General features: G+C 51.7%; 1 protein-coding gene across 3 annotated transcripts in view; it reads left to right on the top strand.

Moving 5' to 3' along the window:
- The first annotated feature begins 241 nt into the window (after nucleotides 1–241).
- The window catches only part of ZNF385B (zinc finger protein 385B), a 316667-nt gene continuing 298823 nt past the window's right edge, over nucleotides 242–18085 (top strand). For 2 of the 3 annotated variants that reach the window (XM_038750908.1, XM_038750907.1), the window contains exon 1: nucleotides 242–339. In XM_038750908.1, the coding sequence (XP_038606836.1) occupies nucleotides 246–339 (94 nt within the window). In that variant the 5' untranslated portion in view covers nucleotides 242–245. Of the gene's footprint in view, nucleotides 340–16540; nucleotides 16654–18085 lie in introns of those variants that run through there. The other variant, XM_038750909.1, reaches the window with a different exon arrangement.

The raw sequence follows: 18085 nt of genomic DNA, 5'->3' as shown, positions 1-18085 counted from the left end.
CCAGTCTTCTGGTGGAGCTCTGCAGATGGGGCTCAGCTCGACAGTGCTGAGCCACTGTCCGGCCCCTTGACCATGGGAGTTGAGGCATGAGCCGCGGTGACTTCCATCCGGGCCCGGACAGAGTGCCGGTCCAGGCTGTCTTTGGATGGGCTTCTTCCTCCAGCCGGCCTCTGCTCTGCAGTCCGGCTGCAGTGGGCCTCTGCTCGGCATGTCTGGTGGCTGAGGGGGCAGCCCGGGATTGGGACATGGATACTAATTTCTGGCCCCCCCCTCCTCTCTGGACTCTGGCTCCCAAGGGACACCAGTCGCCTGACGGTTTCGGCAGCATCTCCTTCGGCGGTGAGTGTCCCCCTGGTTTCCCAAATGCCCCCCACAAAGCCACCCAGGCGGCGGAGAGAGGATGGACCCCAGGACCCCTGAGGGACCAGAGTAATCTGTGAAAGAGCTTGGCAGCTCCACAAATTTTGAAAGTGTTTATTCTAAATTCATAGCTAATACAAATCTTTGTCTTAAAGAGTATTCATGCTGAACCCTAAAGCAAACAGAAGTTTGGGACAAGAGCTTAGCTTAGGAGCACCTTAATACATATAAACTGGAAATTCCTGATCTATGAAGGCATTTCTCCCCAGGGTTATTTGCACCTAGATTTTGCAACATTGCTTTAGCTAGACAATGAAGGCAAAACTAACTTGTAGAAGAACCTAATTGGAATTCCCTTGTCCTCTTCCTCTTCCCTCCCTTCCCTTTTTCCCCCCCCTTTCTTCCTGCTTTTCTTCCTTCTCTGTTTCCTTTTCACTTCCACCCTCCTCTCCCAAACTACAGAGACAGATGCTTCATTTTTAGCTAATGGGAAGGGGAGAACTGTAAAAGAAAACTTAAACTTCTGTAGCAGCGGCCAGAAGAATGAACTTTCTCCAAGCTGGGGCAAAGCTGGTTCTATGTGGCTTCTGAGGAGAAAATCCAGGTCCGAAGGGGGTGGGAGGGTAGGTGATAGCGCCCTGGAAATGTGAGGAGGAGAGAAGCTTCCTGAAGTCACCCCTTCCCAGCTCTGGCTCCCCTGAGGACCCGCCCTCTGCCACTCTTATTCATTTATTCATTCAATCATATTTATTGAGCACTTACTGTATGCCGAGCACTGTACTAAGTGCTTGGGAGCATATAGTACAACAAAAAATGATGAACCTCAGCTGCTGAGTAAGCGGTACCAAGGTGGACACAGGCTCCCACTCTCCTTGACTTACTGGAAAGAGCACAGGTCTGGGAATCAGAGGACCTGGGTTCTAATCAATCCATCAATCATGCTTATTGAGTGCTTTCTGGGTGCAGAACAGTCAGTCAGTCAGGGGTATTTATTTGAGCACTTGCCGTGTGCAGAGCACCGTACTAAGCACTTGGGAGAGTATGGTAGAACAATAAACAGATACATTTCTGGCCCGCAATGAGCTTACAGTCTAGAGGGCTGTACTATGCGCTTGGGAGAGTACAATATAACAGATTTGGTAGGCAAGGTCCCTGTCCACAAGGAGCTTATGGTCTGGAGGGGACAAAAGACATTAATAGAAAAAAAATACAGTACGGATATGGACACGATATGGACACGAGGGCCGGGGGTCTTTGCCCGGTTCCGCCACTTACCTGTGGTATGACCTTGGACAAGTCACTTGGTTGCCTCACCTGTAAAATGGGGATTCAATACCTGTTTTCCTTCTGACAAAGCCTGTGAGCCCTGTGCGGGGCAGTGACTACTTTCGACCTTACTACTTTGTTTCCAGTGCTTAGAACAGTGCTTTGCACATAGTAAGCGCTTAACAAATGCCATTATTATTATTATTATTATTACCTCGGGGCTTAGTTCAGTGCCGAGGCACTCATTCATTCATTCAATCGTATTTATTGAGCACTCCCTATGTGCTCTGCACTAAGCGCTTGGGAGAGTACAACAATAAACAGACACATTCCCGGCCCACAACGAGCTTAAAGTCTAGAGGCATACAGTATATAAGCGCTTAACAAATACCCCAATTATTATTATTACACACAACACAAACTCCCTCGCTCATCCTGAACTCATCTGGCAATGTTTTTTTTGCTGGTTCAATGGATTTCTCAGTGGCTGAAATGGCACCATCCAGGGATGGTCCTAAAAACCCAGTCTATAGCCCAAGAGGAAAGAATAGCACATTTAGAAAGGACACAATCATGCAAGCTGCGTGGCCTAGTGGCTAAAGCATTTCATTCAATCGTATTTATTGAGCGCTTACTGTGTGCAGAGCACTGTACTAAGCGCTTGGGACGTACAAATTGGGCCTGGAAGTCAGAAGGACCCGTCTTCTAATCCCAGCTCCGCCACTTGTCTGCCGTGTGACCTTGGGGAAGTCATTTCACTCAATTCCCTCATCTGGATAATGGTGATGAAAGCTGTGATCCCCATGTGAGACACGGACTATGTCCAGCCTTTTATCTTCTACAGTGCCTGGCACATACTAAGTGCTTAACAAACACCACACGAAGAAATACAGCGCAAATCCGTCTTCGCAATCAGCATCAGGTTCCAGACTAAACTGCGAATGGCAACAGTGTGGTGTTCAAATCTAACTGCAAACAGTCAAAATAAATGCCCAGATAATTAAGAGCGGGATCAGAAGGTTATTTGAGAGAAGAGGAGACAGCCCTCTAGGGCTGCTGTTTTCTGCCTTTAGAGAAAGCAGGTGGAAGGTGAACCTAATTGAACAACAATTTTCCTGGAAAAAAACAGATGCTGGCAGTTTTTAGAATAAAAAAAAAAAGCTGCAGGCAATTAAATTAACCCAGGCAGCACAGGACAGCATAGGTGTTGCTGGTTGTAAAAGAGTCTTTTGAGGGCATTGGGATTTCCAGTGAAGTGACATGGTTGTTTTCTTGGGGATGTGGGGGTGACCTTCCAGGGGTCAAGCTGCCCTGCTTGTTGGGATTTTCAAGACATGGCACCCAAAGGAGGTCAGGGCAGCTTCCTGAAATGGCTGCTTTCTCCCACCTGATCAGACAGGCAGTCATACATATCTATTCTATTTATTTTATTTTGTTAGTATGTTTGGTTTTGTTCTCTGTCTCCCCCTTTTAGACTGTGAGCCCACTGTTGGGTAGGGACTGTCTCTATATGTTGCCAATTTGTACTTCCCAAGCGCTTAGTACAGTGCTCTGCACATAGTAAGCGCTCAATAAATACGATTGATGATGATGATGATGATGATATTTATTGAGTGCTTCCTATGTGCAGAGCACTGTACTAAGCGCTTGGGAGACTACCATATAACAATAAAGGGACACATTCCCTGCCTATAGCGAGCTTACAGTGTAGAGCAGGAGACAGACATTAATATAAATGACAGATTAGTGGAAAGTGGAAAGAGTGGCCTAGTGGAAAGAGCACGGGCCTGGGGCTCAGGGGACCTGGGTTCTGATCCCCACTCTGCCATTTGCCTGCTGGGTGACCTCAGGCAAATCACTTCACTTCTCTGGGCCTCAGTTCCCTCATCTGTAAAGTGGGGATTCAACACCTGTTCTCCCTCCTACTTTTTGGTATTTAAGTGCTTACTACGTGCCAAGCAGTGTTTTAAGCACTGGGGTAGAGACAGGGTAATCAGGTCAGACACAGTCCCTGTCTCTCATGGGGCTCTCAGTCTTAATCCCCATTTTACAGATGAGGGAACTGAGGCCCAGAGAAGTGAAGTGACTTCACACAGCAGACCCGGGATTAGAACCCATGTCCTCTGATTTCCAGGCCTGTGCTCTTTTCCCTAGGCCACACCACTTCTACTTAGTGAATCCCATGTGGGACCTAATTAGCTTGTCTCTACCCCAGAGCTTAATACAGTGCTTAACACATAGTAAGCGCTTAACAAATACCGTAAATAAAAGAGGAATGTTTGTGGCAGCTGAATGAGAACTATGCCCTCTACGTTGCCCTCCCAATCTTGAGACTTTTTGAGACATGAATGAGTCCCAGTGACTCTAGAACTGGGAGATGGGTCAAGCCCTGAAATTGAGGATTTTCTGGCTTAATCTTTGTTCGCCCTCATTACGTGCTGATTAGCAGTGTCACAGGGAAGAGGATTTGGGGGTGTGGTAATAAAATCAAGGAAGTGATATCCCAAGACTTGGTAGCATGCAGAGGACCCCTAAACTGTTAGGTTACGGTAGTCTGGCCTAAGAGGAGAGAGGGGTCCAATCTCTAAAATATAAAGATCTAGTAAGAATTTAGAAATTCCCGTTTTCTTATCAATCATCATCATCATCAATCGTATTTATTGAGCGCTTACTGTGTGCAGAGCACTGTACCAAGCGCTTGGGAAGTACAATTTGGCAACATATAGAGACAGTCCCTACCCAACAGTGGGCTCATAGTCTAAAAGGGGGAGACAGAGAACAAAACCAAACATACTATCTGCTCTCTGTACCAAGGCTATTATTGCTTTCTGCAGTATAGCTCAGTACAGTCATTCATTCATTCAATCGTATTTACTGAGCGCTTACTGTGTGCAGAGCACTGTACTAAGCGCTTGGGAAGTACAAGTTGGAATAATCATAATAATAATGGCATTTATTAAACACTTACTATGTGCAAAGCACTGTTCTAAGCGCTGGGAAGTTTACAAGGTGATCAGGTTGTCCCACATGGGGCTCACAGTCTTAATCCCCATTTTACAGATGAGGTAACTGAGGCCCAGAGAGGTTAAGTGACTTGCCCAAGGTCACACAGCTGACAAGTGGCAGAGCCGGGATTTGAACCGATGACCTGTGATTCCAAAGCCCGTGCTCTTTCTACTGAGCCACGCTGCTTCCCCTAACAGTCAACAGAGGGTCTTGGGAATATAATTTTTTATGAGGAAAGGGTAAAAAAAAACAAAAAACTCTGAGCTTTGTTTCATTGTGGGGAAAGAACACATTAAAAGTATTTATCTTGACAACTCAAGATAAACAGATCAACCCAACAGGTTCTTTGCAAAGAGCAAAGGCTAAACAAAAACACTAATAAACAAGAAAAGTAAAATCAACAACCTATCCCTGTCTAGAACTTTCCAATAAAACACAAAGGAAAAGGGAGAACCAAATCCAAGAGAAAAACACGACCAAAGAAGCTAACCAGACCATTCTTTTTTCAAAGAAGCTTTATGATTCATATAAAAAGTTCCACCTGAGAGAGAAAAAGAACAGAATCTACCCTGAAATAAGGCAGAGATTTAACAGGAAGCTTTGTTTCATTTTCCTCCCAGCTTTCCCATCCGGGACCGTGCTGAAGACAAATATCGACACACATTTTAAAAATTTAAATACATCCTGGTGGGGGTGGGGGGAGGAGAGAGGGCAGAGACAGATATTGAGGTTAAATATAAATTCACTCCAGATTAACACTATGCTTTCCGCAGCAGGAGACTCACACTGTTTTCCTACTTTGATTTTGTTCCTCTAGACTGTAAACTCCATGTGGGCAGGGAACACGTCTACCAACTCTGTTGTAATAATAATAACAATAATGGCATTTATTGAGCACTTACTATGTGCAAAGCACTGTTCTAAGCACTGGGGAGGATACAAGGTGATCAGGTTGTCCCACTTGGGGCTCACAGTCTTAATCCCCATTTTACAGATGAGGTAACTGAGGCCCAGAGAAGTTAAGTGACTTGCCCAGAGTCACACAGCTGACAATTGGCGGAGCTGGGATTTGAACCCATGACCTCTGACTCCAAAGCCCGGGCTCTACCCAATGAGCCATGCTGCTTCTCTGCTTCTGCTGCTTATCTTTTATTATCCAAAGATAGTTTGACCCAGCTATCTTTGGATAATAATAATGATAATAATGATGGTATTTGTTAAGCGCTTACTATGTACCAAGCACTGTTCTAAGCTCTGGGATAGCTACAAGGTGATCAGGTTGTCCCACGCGGGGCTCACAGTCGTAATCGCCATTTTGCAGATGAGGTAACTGAGGCACAGAGAAGTTAAGTGACCTGCCCAAAGTCACACAGTAGATTCCCTTAGGCTGAGAGCTCTGTGGGGGACAGGGCCTGTATCTGCTCCGATTGTATTGTATTTACCTCAACACTTGCCACTTAGTAGGAGGAGCAGCGTGGCTCAGTGGAAAGAGCACGGGCTTTGGAGTCAGAGGTCATGGGTTCGAATCCCAACTCCACCACATATCTGCTGTGTGATCTTGGGCAAGTCACTTAACTTCTCTGGGCCTCGGTTACCTCATCTGTAAAACGGGGATTAAGACTGTTAGCCCCACATGGGACAACCTGATCACCCTGCATCCTCCCCAGCGCTTAGAACGGTGCTTTGCACATAGTAAGCGCTTAATAAATGCCTATTATTATTATTATTATTAGGAGCTTAAGAAATGCCACAATTATTATTCCCCTTTGGTGGTGGTCAGAGAGAGACTGGGCAGGGGAAAGACTTTTAGACTGTGAGCCCACTGTTGGGTAGGGACTGTCTCTATATGTTGCCAATTTGTACTTCCCAAGCGTTTAGTACAGTGCTCTGCACATAGTAAGCGCTCAATAAATACAATTGATGATGATGATGGTGAAAGGGGCAGAAGAGATAAATCTGGTTATCTCCTCTAATCATCTTGGACATAGTCCCTGTCCCACATGGGGCTCACAGCGTTCACCCCCAATTTCCAGACGAGGAAATAGAGGCCCAGAGACGTGAAGGGACTTAGCCAAGGTCACCCAGCGGACAAGTGGCGCAGCCAACGTTAGAACTCGGGTCCCTTTGGCTCCTAAGCCACACTGCTTCTCCTGGTTTGGCTGCAAAACCCGGGCTGAGAGAAACATGGGGGCACACTCTCCCCCCAACCCTACAAACCCTGCTTGACTGGGCAACGAAAAATACTTTCTCATCGCCCGCGCCATTTGAGCGGCTCGGATTTGGCGGAAAACACGTAGCCGCAGATTTTTAGAGGTTCTTCTGCCTGACGTCACATTGCTAGCAAGGCTGGAGACGTCGCCCGGTGCTGGTGCTCGAGGATGAAAACCAGCCCCTCTCTGATCGTGCTTCGGTGAACTATTTTTGGCTGCGTAACTTCAAACACACGTTCTTGGGCCTTCTCCAGCCCCGCTGCAGGAGGACTTCAAGGCCCTGCTGAGAGCTCACCTCCTCCAGGAGACCTTCCCAGACTGAGCCCCTTCTTTCCTCTCCCCCTCGTCCCCCTCTCCATCCCCCCGTCTTACCTCCTTCCCTTCCCCACAGCACCTGTATATATGTATATATGGTTGTACATATTTATTACTCTATTTATTTATTCATTTATTTATTTTACTTGTACATTTCTATCCTACTTATTTTATTTTGTTGGTATGTTTGGTTCTGTTCTCTGTCTCCCCCTTTTAGACTGTGAGCCCACTGTTGGGTAGGGACTGTCTCTATGTGATGCCAATTTGTACTTCCCAAGCGCTTAGTACAGTGCTCTGCACATAGTAAGCGCTCAATAAATACGATTGATTGATTGATTGATTGACTGCTTTGAGCAGAGGCAGCGTGGCGTACTGGATGGAGCGGGGGCCTTGCGCTCAAGAGGTCATGGGTTCTAATCTAAATCTAAAGAAGCAGCATGGCTCAGTGGAAGGAGCCCGGGCTTTGGAGTCAGAGGTCATGGGTTCCAATCCCGGCTCCGCCAACTGTCAGCTGTGTGACTCTGGGCAAGTCACTTCACTTCTCTGGGCCTCAGTTACCTCATCTGTAAAATGGGAATTAAAACTGTGGGACAACCTGAGCACCTTGTAACCCCCCCAGTGCTTAGAACAGTACTTTGCACATAGTAAGCGCTTAACAAATACCATCATCATTAGTATTATTATTATTAATCCCGGCATTGCCACTTGTGGCCTTGGGCAAGTCATTTCGCTTCTCTGGGCCTCAGTTACCTGATCTGGAAAATGGGGAAAATGGGGCTGTGAGCCCCACATGGGACAGGGACTGTGTCCAACCCCATTTGCTTGTCTCCACCCCAGCGCTTAGTACAGTGCCTGGCACATAGAAAGTGCTGAACAAATACCATCATTATTATTATTATTATTATTATGCAACAGCAAACTTTCTGACCTCCCATCCTCTGACCTTGTTTATGGGTAGAAGAGGGAAAAAGAGAGTATATACCAGAAAAGTGTTCTCGGATACCATGTGGATGCCAAAGCACTAAGCAAGCATTCATTCATCCAGTTGTATTTACTGAGCACTTGCTGTGTGCAGAGCACTGTACTAAGCGCTTGGGAGAGTATCAAATAACAATAAATGGACACATTCCCTGCCCACAATGAGCTTGCAGTCTAGAGGGGAAGACAGACATCGGCATAAATAAATAAATTAAAGCAGCTAGAGAAGCAGCATGACTTCAGTGGAAAGAATCTGGGCTTGGGAGTCAGAGGACCTGGGTCCTAATCCTGACTCCGCCACTTGACTGCTGCGGGACCTTGGTCAAGTCACTTCACTTCTCTGGGCCTCAGTTACCTCATCTGTAAAATGGGGATTAAGACTGTGAGCCGGATGTAGAACAGGGACTGTGTTTAACCGGACTTGCTCGTATCCCCCCCAGCACTTAGTACGGTGCCTGGCATTTAGTAAGCACTTAATCAATCAATCAATCGTATTTATTGAGCACTTACTAGGTGCAGAGCACTGTACTAAGCGCTTGGGAAGTACAAATTGGCAACATATAGAGACAGTCCCTACCCAACAGTGGGCTCACAATCTAAAAGACTTAACAAATATTAGCAAATTAATAATAATAAGCGATTGATGGCATTTATTGAGCACATATTGTGTGCAGAGTGCTTAATGCAGAGGCACTAAGAGGGATATCCGAGCTCATTGTGGATAGGGAATATCTCTGTTTATTGTTACATTGTACTCTTCCAAGCGCTTATATAGTACTTTGCACCTGGTAAGCGCCCAATAAATATGAATGAATGAATGAATAAGGATGAGGTCTGGTCCTTACTGACTGTAAGACACTGGAGAAGAGAGGTCACAGTCAAAAACTGAGGCCGAGAAAAGGGCCGAAAGCCATCAGGTAACCGACTCCGATTTGTTCCTCGTGGAGTTGGATAGGCCATCACACGGTGGGGTGAAGAAATTTGGTTTCAACGTGATTTCTAACAGCCTTGATCTGCTCCCAGGGTGGAGAAGGAATCGGTAGAAATAGCCACCCAGACAATTTAGCTCCCCTTATGAGAACATTGACCACACAGAAACAGGCTCAAGAGACCTACTTATTTTCACTAGCTGCCGGATAGCAACGGGGGGTGGGTGGATTTCACATCACTAGGATAATACGATGCAGAATGTTGACTCGAACAATAAGCCACCCCACTTGATTTTATTTTCCCCACCCCCTTGCTCACGCAGAGCCCGGTACAGACTCTATAACTGTCATTATCCTTCACCTACTAAAGGAGATTCCGGTAAAACATCAGACCCTGTGGGATGTTAGATCATTTACATGATGTCGAGACGGTGCCCCACTATTACAGCACTTTCTGTCTGGGCACCAGCAAAGTTCCCAAGAGGAAAAAAATCGGCCGGTTAGAATATCTGTACCCGTTTTGTGCTTCTTGTCGATGCGGTGTGTTCATTCATTCATTCATTTAGTCATTCAATCGTATTTATTGAGCGCTTACTGTGTGCTGAGCACTGTACTAAGCGCTTGGGAAGTACAAGTTGGCAACATATAGAGACAGTCCCTACCCAACAGTGGGCTCACAGTCTAGAAGGGGGAGACAGAGAACAAAACATATTAACAAAATAAAATAAATCGAATAGATATGTACAGGTAAAATAAATAAATAAATAGAGTAATAAATATGTACAAACATATATACATATATACAGGTGCTGTGGGGAAGGGAAGGAGGTAAGACGGGGGATAGAGGGGGGCGAGGGGAAGAGGAAGGAGGGGGCTCAGTCCGGGAAGGCCTCATTGTGTGCAGAGCACTGTACTAAGCGCTTAGATAATAATAAAATGTTGGTATTTGTTAAGCACTTACTATGTGCCAAGCACTGTTCTAAGCGCTGAGGTGGGTATAAGGTGATCAGGTTGTCCCATGTGGGGCTCACAGTCTTCTTCTAGACTGTGAGCCTACTGTTGGGTAGGGACCGTCTCTATATGTTGCCAAATTGTACTTCCCAAGCACTTAGTACAGTGCTGCGCACACAGTAAGCGCTCAATAAATACGATTGAATGAATGAATGAATCTTCATTTTGCAGATGAGGTCACTGAGGTCCAGAGAAGCGAGGTGACTTGCCCAAAGACCCACAGCTGACGAACACTTAACAAATACCTTTTTTTTTTTTAAAAAAAAAAGGGAGAGAGAGAGGTCGGGGTAACGATCGAAGTTGAAGCCGTGGGAATGAATGAGTTCTCCAGAGGAATGAGTGTGGATGGAGAATAGAAGAGGATCCAGAACTGAGCCCTGAAGGACTCCCCAACTGTCAGAAGGTGGGAGGGAGAGGAAGAGCAGCCAGAGAGACAGGAAAACCAGGAGAGGACGGGATCAGGGGCGTCAAGGGTGGAGGATGTTTTTAGAAGGGGATGGTCCGCAGGGTCGAAGGCAACTGAAATGTCAAGGAGGCCTAAGACAGAGTAGAGGCCTTCCTACTTCGCAAGAAGGTCATTGGTGACCTTAGGGCAGTTTTCCTTTGAGTGAAGGGGTGGAAACCAGCTTGGAGGGTGGGGTGGTCATTGTACAGATTTTCATTCATTCATTCATTCATTCATTCATTCATTCATTCAATCGTATTTATTGAGCGCTTACTGTGTGCAGAGCACTGTACTAAGTGCTTGGGAAATACAAGTTGGCAACACATAGAGACGGTTCCTACCCAACAGTGGGCTCACAGTCTAGGAAGGGGAGACAGAGAACAAAACCAAACATATTAACAAAATAAAATAAATAGAACAAATAAGTACAAATAAAATAGAGTAATAAATATGTACAAACATATATACATATATTACAGGTGCTGTGGGGAGGGGAAGGAGGTAAGGCGGCGGGAGGGGGAGGAGGAGGAGAGGAAGGAGGGCGCTCAGTCTGGGAAGGCCTCTTGTACATATTTACTATTCTGTTAATGGTGCACATCTAGCTTTAATTCTATTTGTTCTGAAGACTTGACACCCGTCCACATATTTTGTTTCGTCGTCCGTCTCCCCCTTCTAGACTGTGAGCCCGTTGTTGGGTCGGGGCCGCCTCTATAGGTTGCCAACTTGCACTTCCCAAGCGCTTAGTACAGTGCTCTGCGCACAGTAAGCGCTCAATAAATGCGATCGAAGGAATGAGTGAATGAAAGTGTCGGAGTGGGATTAGAACCCATAACCTCGGACTCCCAAGGCCGGGCTCCCAACCGCTAGGGGGCGGTAGCGGGGCGGTGTGTTTTCCCATCTTACCTCCTTCCCTTCCCCACAGCACCTGTATATATGTATATACGTTTGTACGGATTTATTACTCTATTTATTTTACTTGTACATATCTATTCTATTTATTTTATTTTGTTAGTATGTTTGGTTTTGTTCTCTGTCTCCCTCGTTTAGACTGTGAGCCCACTGTTGGGCAGGGACTGTTTCTATATGTTGCCAACTTGTACTTCCCAAGTGCTTAGTACAGTGCTCTGCACACAGTAAGCGCTCAATAAATACGATTGATTGATTGATTGATTGATTGATTGATTGATTGCTAGGGGGCGGTAGCAGGGCGGTGTGTTGTCCCGCGCTCCCCCTCCCGGGGCGGGGCAGTACCACTGGGGGGCGGTAGCGAGGCGGTGCAGTGAGGGGCAGTGTCGCCAGGGGGCGGTAGCGGGGCGGTGCAGGGTGGGGCAGCTGTGCTGTCCCAGAGCTCCCCCTCCCGGAGCGGGGCGGTGCAGCGTGGGGAGGTGCGTTGTCAATCAACCAATCAATCAATCGTATTTATTGAGCGCTTACTGTGTGCAGAGCACTGTACTAAGCGCTTGGGAAGTCCAAGTTGGCAACATGTAGAGACAGTCCCTACCCAACAGCGGGCTCACAGTCTAAAAGGGGGAGACAGAGAACAAAACCAAACATACTAACAAAATAAAATAAATAGAATAGATAGGTACAAGTAAAATAAATAAATAAATAGAGTAATAAATCTGTAAACACATATATACATATATACAGGTGCTGTGGGGAGGGGAAGGAGGTAAGATGGGGGGATGGAGGGGGGACGAGGGGGAGAGGAAGGAAGGGGCTCAGTCTGGGCAGGCCTCCTGGAGGAGGTGAGCTCTCAGCAGGGCCTTGAAGGGAGGAAGAGAGCTAGTTTGGAGGATGGGCAGAAGGAGGGCATTCCAGGCCCGGGGGATGACGTGGGGCAGGGCAGTACCGCTAGGGGGCAGTGCAGAGCGGTGCGCTGTCCCGAGCTTCCGCTCCCGGGGCGGTGCAGTGAGGGGCAGTGTGGCCAGGGGGCGGTAGCGGGGCGGTGCAGTGCGGGGCGCTGTGCTGTCCCGCTCTGCCCCTCCCGGGGCGGGGCAGTACCGCTAGGGGGCGGTGCAGTGCAGAGCAGTGCGCTGTCCCGCGCTCCCCCTCCCGGGGCGGTGCAGTGAGGGGCAGTGTGGCCAGGGGGCGGTAGCGGAGCGGTGCAGTGCGGGGCACTGTGCTGTCCCCCTCTCCCCCTCCCGGGGCGGGGCAGTACCGCTAGGGGGCGGTGCAGTGCGGAGCGGTGCGCTGTCCCGCGCTCCCCCTCCCGGGGCGGTGTAGTGAGGGGCAGTGTGGCCAGGGGGCGGTAGCGGGGCGGTGCAGTGCGGGGCGCTGTGCTGTCCCGCGCTCCCCCTCCCTGGGCGGGGCGGTACCGCTAGGAGGCGGTGCAGTGTAGAGCAGTGCGCTGTCCCGCGCTCCCCCTCCCGGGGCGGGGCAGTGAGAAGCAGTGTGGCCAGGGGGCGGTAGCGGGGCGGTGCAGTGTGGGGCGCTGTGCTGTCCCGCTCTCCCCCTCCCGGGGCGGGGCAGTACCGCTAGGGGGCGGTGCAGTGCAGAGTAGTGCGCTGTCCCGCGCTCCCCCTCCCGGGGCGGTGCAGTGAGGGGCAGTGTGGCCAGGGGGCGGTAGCGGGGCGGTGCAGTGCGGGGCGGAGCGCTGCCCCGCTCTCCCCCTCCCGGGGCGGGGCAGTACCGCTAGGGGGCGGTGCAGTGCAGAGCAGTGCGCTGTCCCGCGCTCCCCCTCCCGGGGCGGTGTAGTGAGGGGCAGTGTGGCCAGGGGGCGGTAGCGGGGCGGTGCAGTGTGGGGCACTGGGCTGTCCCCCTCTCCCCCTCCCGGGGCGGTGCAGTACCGCTAGGGGGCGGTGCAGTGCGCAGCTGTGCGCTGTCCCGCGCTCCCGCTCCCGGGGCGGTGCAGTGAGGAGCAGTGAGGAGCAGTGAGGAGCAGTGTGGCCAGGGGGCGGTAGCGGGGCGGTGCAGTGCGGGGCTGTCCCGCGCTTTGCCCCCTCCCGGGGCAGGGCGGGGCGGGGCGTGGCGGGCAGTGCCGGCAGGGGGCGGTGCGGCGCTCCGCTGGTCCCCGCCCGCGCCCCGCCCCTCCCCGTGCGCGCTGCTCCGCGGCCGCGGGCATCACCTGTGCGGAGCCCGCGCCGCGCTGCGCTCCCCACCGCACCGCCCGAGGACCCGGAGCCCGGCGGCCCGCGGAAGGCAGGCCCGGGGGCAGAGCAGAGGCGGCAGGCCGCCCTCCCTCCCCGGCGGTGGGCAGAGCCAGGCGGGCGGGACCAGCGCCGCCCCCGGCAGGTAAGTCCGCGCGCGCGCGCGCCCTGTGCCCGCCACCCACCGGCGCTGTCTCTGTCTGTCTGTCCGTCCGTCCGGAGGGGGCACGGAGTCGTGGCTGCCCCCCCCCCCCGGGGATGGCACGGGGTCTGGACTGCCCTCCTGGGGTGGCACGGGCTGGGGGCTGCCCCCTGGGGGGTGGCACGGGATGGGGGCTGCCCTCCTGGGGTGGCACGGGGTGGGGGCTGCTCACCGGGGATGGCACGGGGTCGGAACTGCTCTCTTGGGGTGGCACCGGATGGGGGCTGCCCCTCGGGGGTGGTACGGGGTCGGAACTGCCCTCCCTGGGTGGCACGGGATGGGGGCTGCTCCCCGGGGATGGCACGGGGTCGGAACTGCTCCCTGGGGGGTGGCACAGGATAAGGGTTGCCCCCCGGGGGTGGCATGGGGTCGGAACTGCTCTCCTGGGGTGGCACGGGCTGGGGGCTGCCCCCCGGGGATGGCACGGGGTCGAAACTGCCCTCCTGGGGTGGCACTGGATGGGGGCTACCCCCCGGGGGTGGCACGGGGCCGGGACTGCCCTCCTGGGGTGGCACGGGGTGGGGGCTGCCCCTCGGGGGTGGTACGGGGTCGGAACTGCTCTCCTGGGGTGGCACGGGGTCGGGACTGCCCTCCTGGGGTGGCACGGGGTCGGAACTGCTCTACTGGGGGCTGGCACAGGATAGGGGCTGCCCCCCGGGGGTGGCATGGGGTCGGAACTGCTCTCCTGGGGTGGCACGGGATGGGGGCTGCTCCCCGGGGATGGCACGGGGTCGGAACTGCTCTCTGGGGGGTGGCACAGGATAGGGGCTGCCCCCCGGGGGTGGCACGGGGTCGGGACTGCCCTCCTGGCGTGGCACGGGCTGGGGGCTGCCCCCCGGGGTTGGCTCGGGGTCGAAACTGCCCTTCTGGGGTGGCACTGGATGGGGGCTGCCCCCCGGGGGTGGCACGGGGTCGGGACTGCCCTCCTGGCGTGGTACGGGCTGGGGGCTGCCCCCCTGGGGTGGCACGGGGTCGAAACTGCCCTCCTCGGGTGGCACGGGATAGGGGCTGCCCCCATGGGGTGGCACGGGGTCGGAACTGCCCCCTGGGGGGTGGCACAGGATAAGGGCTGCCCCCCTGGGTTGGCACGGGATCTGGACTGCCCCCCTGGGGTGGCACGGAGTCGGGACTGCCCTCCTGGGGTGGCACGGGTTGGGGGGTGCCCTCCTGGCGTGGCACGGGGTGGGGGCTGCCCTCCGGGGGTGGCACGGCGTCGGAACTGCCCTCCGAGGAGTGGTATAGGGTGGGGACCGCTCTCCGGGGGTGGCACAAGATAGGGGCTGCTCTCCTGGGCTGGCACGGGGTCGGAGCTGCCCTCCTGGGGTGGCACCGGGTCGGAGTTGCCCTCCAGGGGTGGCACGGGGTGGTGGCTGCCCTCCGGGGTTGGCACGGGATGGGGGCTGCCCTCCTGGGGTGGCAGAGAGGGAGAGAGGCAGCATGGACTAGTGGGTAGAGCCCGGGGCTGGGAGTCAAGAGGGAGCTGGGTTCTAATCTCAGCCCTGCCCCTTGTCTGCTGTGAGATCTTGGGTGAGTCACTTCACTTCCCTGTGCCTCAGTTCCCTCCCCTGGAAAATGGGGATGAAGCCTGTGAACCCCGCCCGGGACAGGGATTGGGTCCAACCTGTTTAATTTGTATCCACCGCAGCGCTTAGAACAGTGTCTGGCACATAGGAATCGCCTGACAAACACCCTAAAAAGGGGAGGGAAGGAGAGGAAGAGAAGCGGTGTGCCCTAATGATTACAGCCTGGGGCCCGAGAGTCAGAAGGACCTGGGCTCTAATCCCACCTCCATCCCTTGTCTGCTGTGTGACCTTGGGCAAGTCACTTCTCTGGGCCTCAGTTACTTCTTCTGTAAAATGGGAATGGAGACTGGGAGCCCCGTGGGTCCAACCCGATTAAGTTGGCTCCACCCAACGCTTAGCGCAGTGCCTGGCACCTAGTAAGCGCTTAACAAATACTATAAAAAGGAGAGAGGGGGCTCAGGGAGGGAGGGAAGAGGGGGAGGATGCTACCAATTTTCATTCATTCATTCAATCAGATTTATTGAGCACTCACTGTGTGCAGAGCACTGCACTAAGCGCTTTGGAAAGTAGAGAAGCAGTGTGGCAAAGTGGACAGATCACGGGCCTGGAGTCAGAAAGTCATGGGTTCTAATGCTGGCTCCGCCACTTCAGTCATTCAATCGTATTTATTGAGCGCTTACTGTGTGCAGAGCACAGTACCTGTCTGCTGTGTGACCTTGGGCAAGTCATTTTACTTCTCTGGGCCTCTGTTACCTCATCTGTAAAGTGGGGATTGGGACTGCGAACCCCACGTGGGACAGGGACTGTGTCCAACCCCATTTGCTTGTCTCCACCCCAGCGCTTAGTATAGTGCCTGGCACTTAGTAAGCGCTAAACAAATATCATTATTGTTATTATTATTATTGCAATACAACAGAGCACAGCCCCCCACCTCCAGTTTTGGAGGGTCGCCCCCCGACCCCAACCATCTCCTCCCAGCCCCCCACGAGCCTCCCCTGGGCTCCATCCATCTGTCAGTCCTCCCGCCCCGAACCCCATTTAGCTCGCACCCGCTACTTGATCAGTCGATTTCTTTTCTCCCTCTCCTGCCTTTCCATCCAAAGGAAGTCTCTTCTTTTAGCGGAGTTCCCAGCCCTGAATCTGTTTCTCAGAAATGACTGAATCCGACACATTGCTCCCCGGGTAACGAGGCATCACGCCTGTTGGAGGTGGGAAAACCACGGGCTCAAAGGATCCGTGACTCCAGGTCTCCTGCTTTCTCAGGAAAAAATCCCCTGCAGTCTCAGGAAAATGAAATGCCAAGCACAAGGAGCCATAGGGTAAGAAGATTTCACCGCCAAGCGCTTACGCCTTTCTTTGCTATATAATTAGATCACGCCCGTCCTTGCCCTCGGCCTGAAAGCTCTTCCTACATCATCATCATCGTAATTATAATAATAACAGTAATAATGGTATTTGTTAAGCGCTTACTATGTGCCAAGCACTGTTCTGAGAACTGGGGTAGATACAAGTGAAGCAGGTTGGACGCAGCCCCGTCCCACATGCGGCTCACACTTTTGATCCCCAGCTGAGGCCCAGAGAAGTGAAGTGACTTGTCCAGGGTCACACAGCCTACACGTGGCGGAGCGGAGATTAGAACCCAGGTCCTTCTGATTCCCAGGCCTGTACTGTAGCCACAAAGCTCCAAAGCTGTGCGTAACGGAGCTCTTCCATCTGTCGTCCTGGAGCTGAAGCCCCAGATCTTGTCGGGCTGCTTGGAGGTTGGAAATTGCAGAGGGAAATGCTTCTATCCTGTTTTCTTTTTCTTTTTTAGTCCTGCCTCCCATTCTGTTTTTTCTCTCTCTCTCTCTCTCTTTCTCTTTCCCTCTCTCTCTCCCTCTCTCCCCTTCTATCCTGTTTTTCTTTTTCAGTTCTGCCTCCCGTTCTGTTTTTTCTCTCTCTCTCTCTTTCTCTCCCTCTCCCCCCCCCCCCCCATTGGGTTCCCCTTCACGTGTTTTGATGCCTGACACTCCTGTGTTGCGCAGAAGTTCATTTACTTTTAGAAGATGTGACACCTTCCCCCCAACTAGGTCAGAGTTTTTTAGAAATTGTCAAGAGTTTTTTTAGAAATTCTTGCTGTTTGCCTAAGCAGCTTTCAGCGCACATCTCAAAGGTGTGTGTTTATTTGGTGGAGAGGTTGCCCGAATTCTGAACCTTTCGGCCATCCCTCCATGCACCGAGAAGCAGCCCAGCCAAGTCTGCCTCCCTCTCCTCGTTATAAGAACCCCGGAAGCCTTGGAAAAGGTTAAAGTAGGAGGAATTAACCTACTTTATGGGATGAACTTGATGATCTAATTATATAGCAAAGGGGTAAGTGCTTTGCAGGGAAATCTTCTTACCCTGTGGCTCCGTTTGCTTGGCATTTCATTTTCCTGAGGCGGCAGGAGGCTTTTCAGGAGAATGCATGAGAACTGGAGTTGCCCGTGGTTTTCCCAATTCGAACAGACGTGAGGTTTAGTAACATGGGGGACTTTTAGTCCTTTCTTAAAGAAACAGATTCAGAGAGAAGCCAGAGGACTGCGAAACTATCCTAAGCGAACCGATTTCCTTTTTATTTAAACCTAGGGAGGGATAAAAGAAATCATTAGTAGTATTTCAGTCGATCAGATTCATTAATAATAATAATAATAATAATAATAATGGCATTTATTAAGCGCTTACTATGTGCAAAGCACTGTTCTAAGCGCTGGGGAGGCTACAAGGTGATCAGGT

This window comes from Tachyglossus aculeatus, chromosome 9, assembly GCF_015852505.1.
Source record: "Tachyglossus aculeatus isolate mTacAcu1 chromosome 9, mTacAcu1.pri, whole genome shotgun sequence".
In the NCBI taxonomy this organism is placed as follows: Eukaryota; Metazoa; Chordata; class Mammalia; order Monotremata; family Tachyglossidae; genus Tachyglossus; species Tachyglossus aculeatus.
This window is presented reverse-complemented; position numbering and strand designations above follow the sequence as displayed.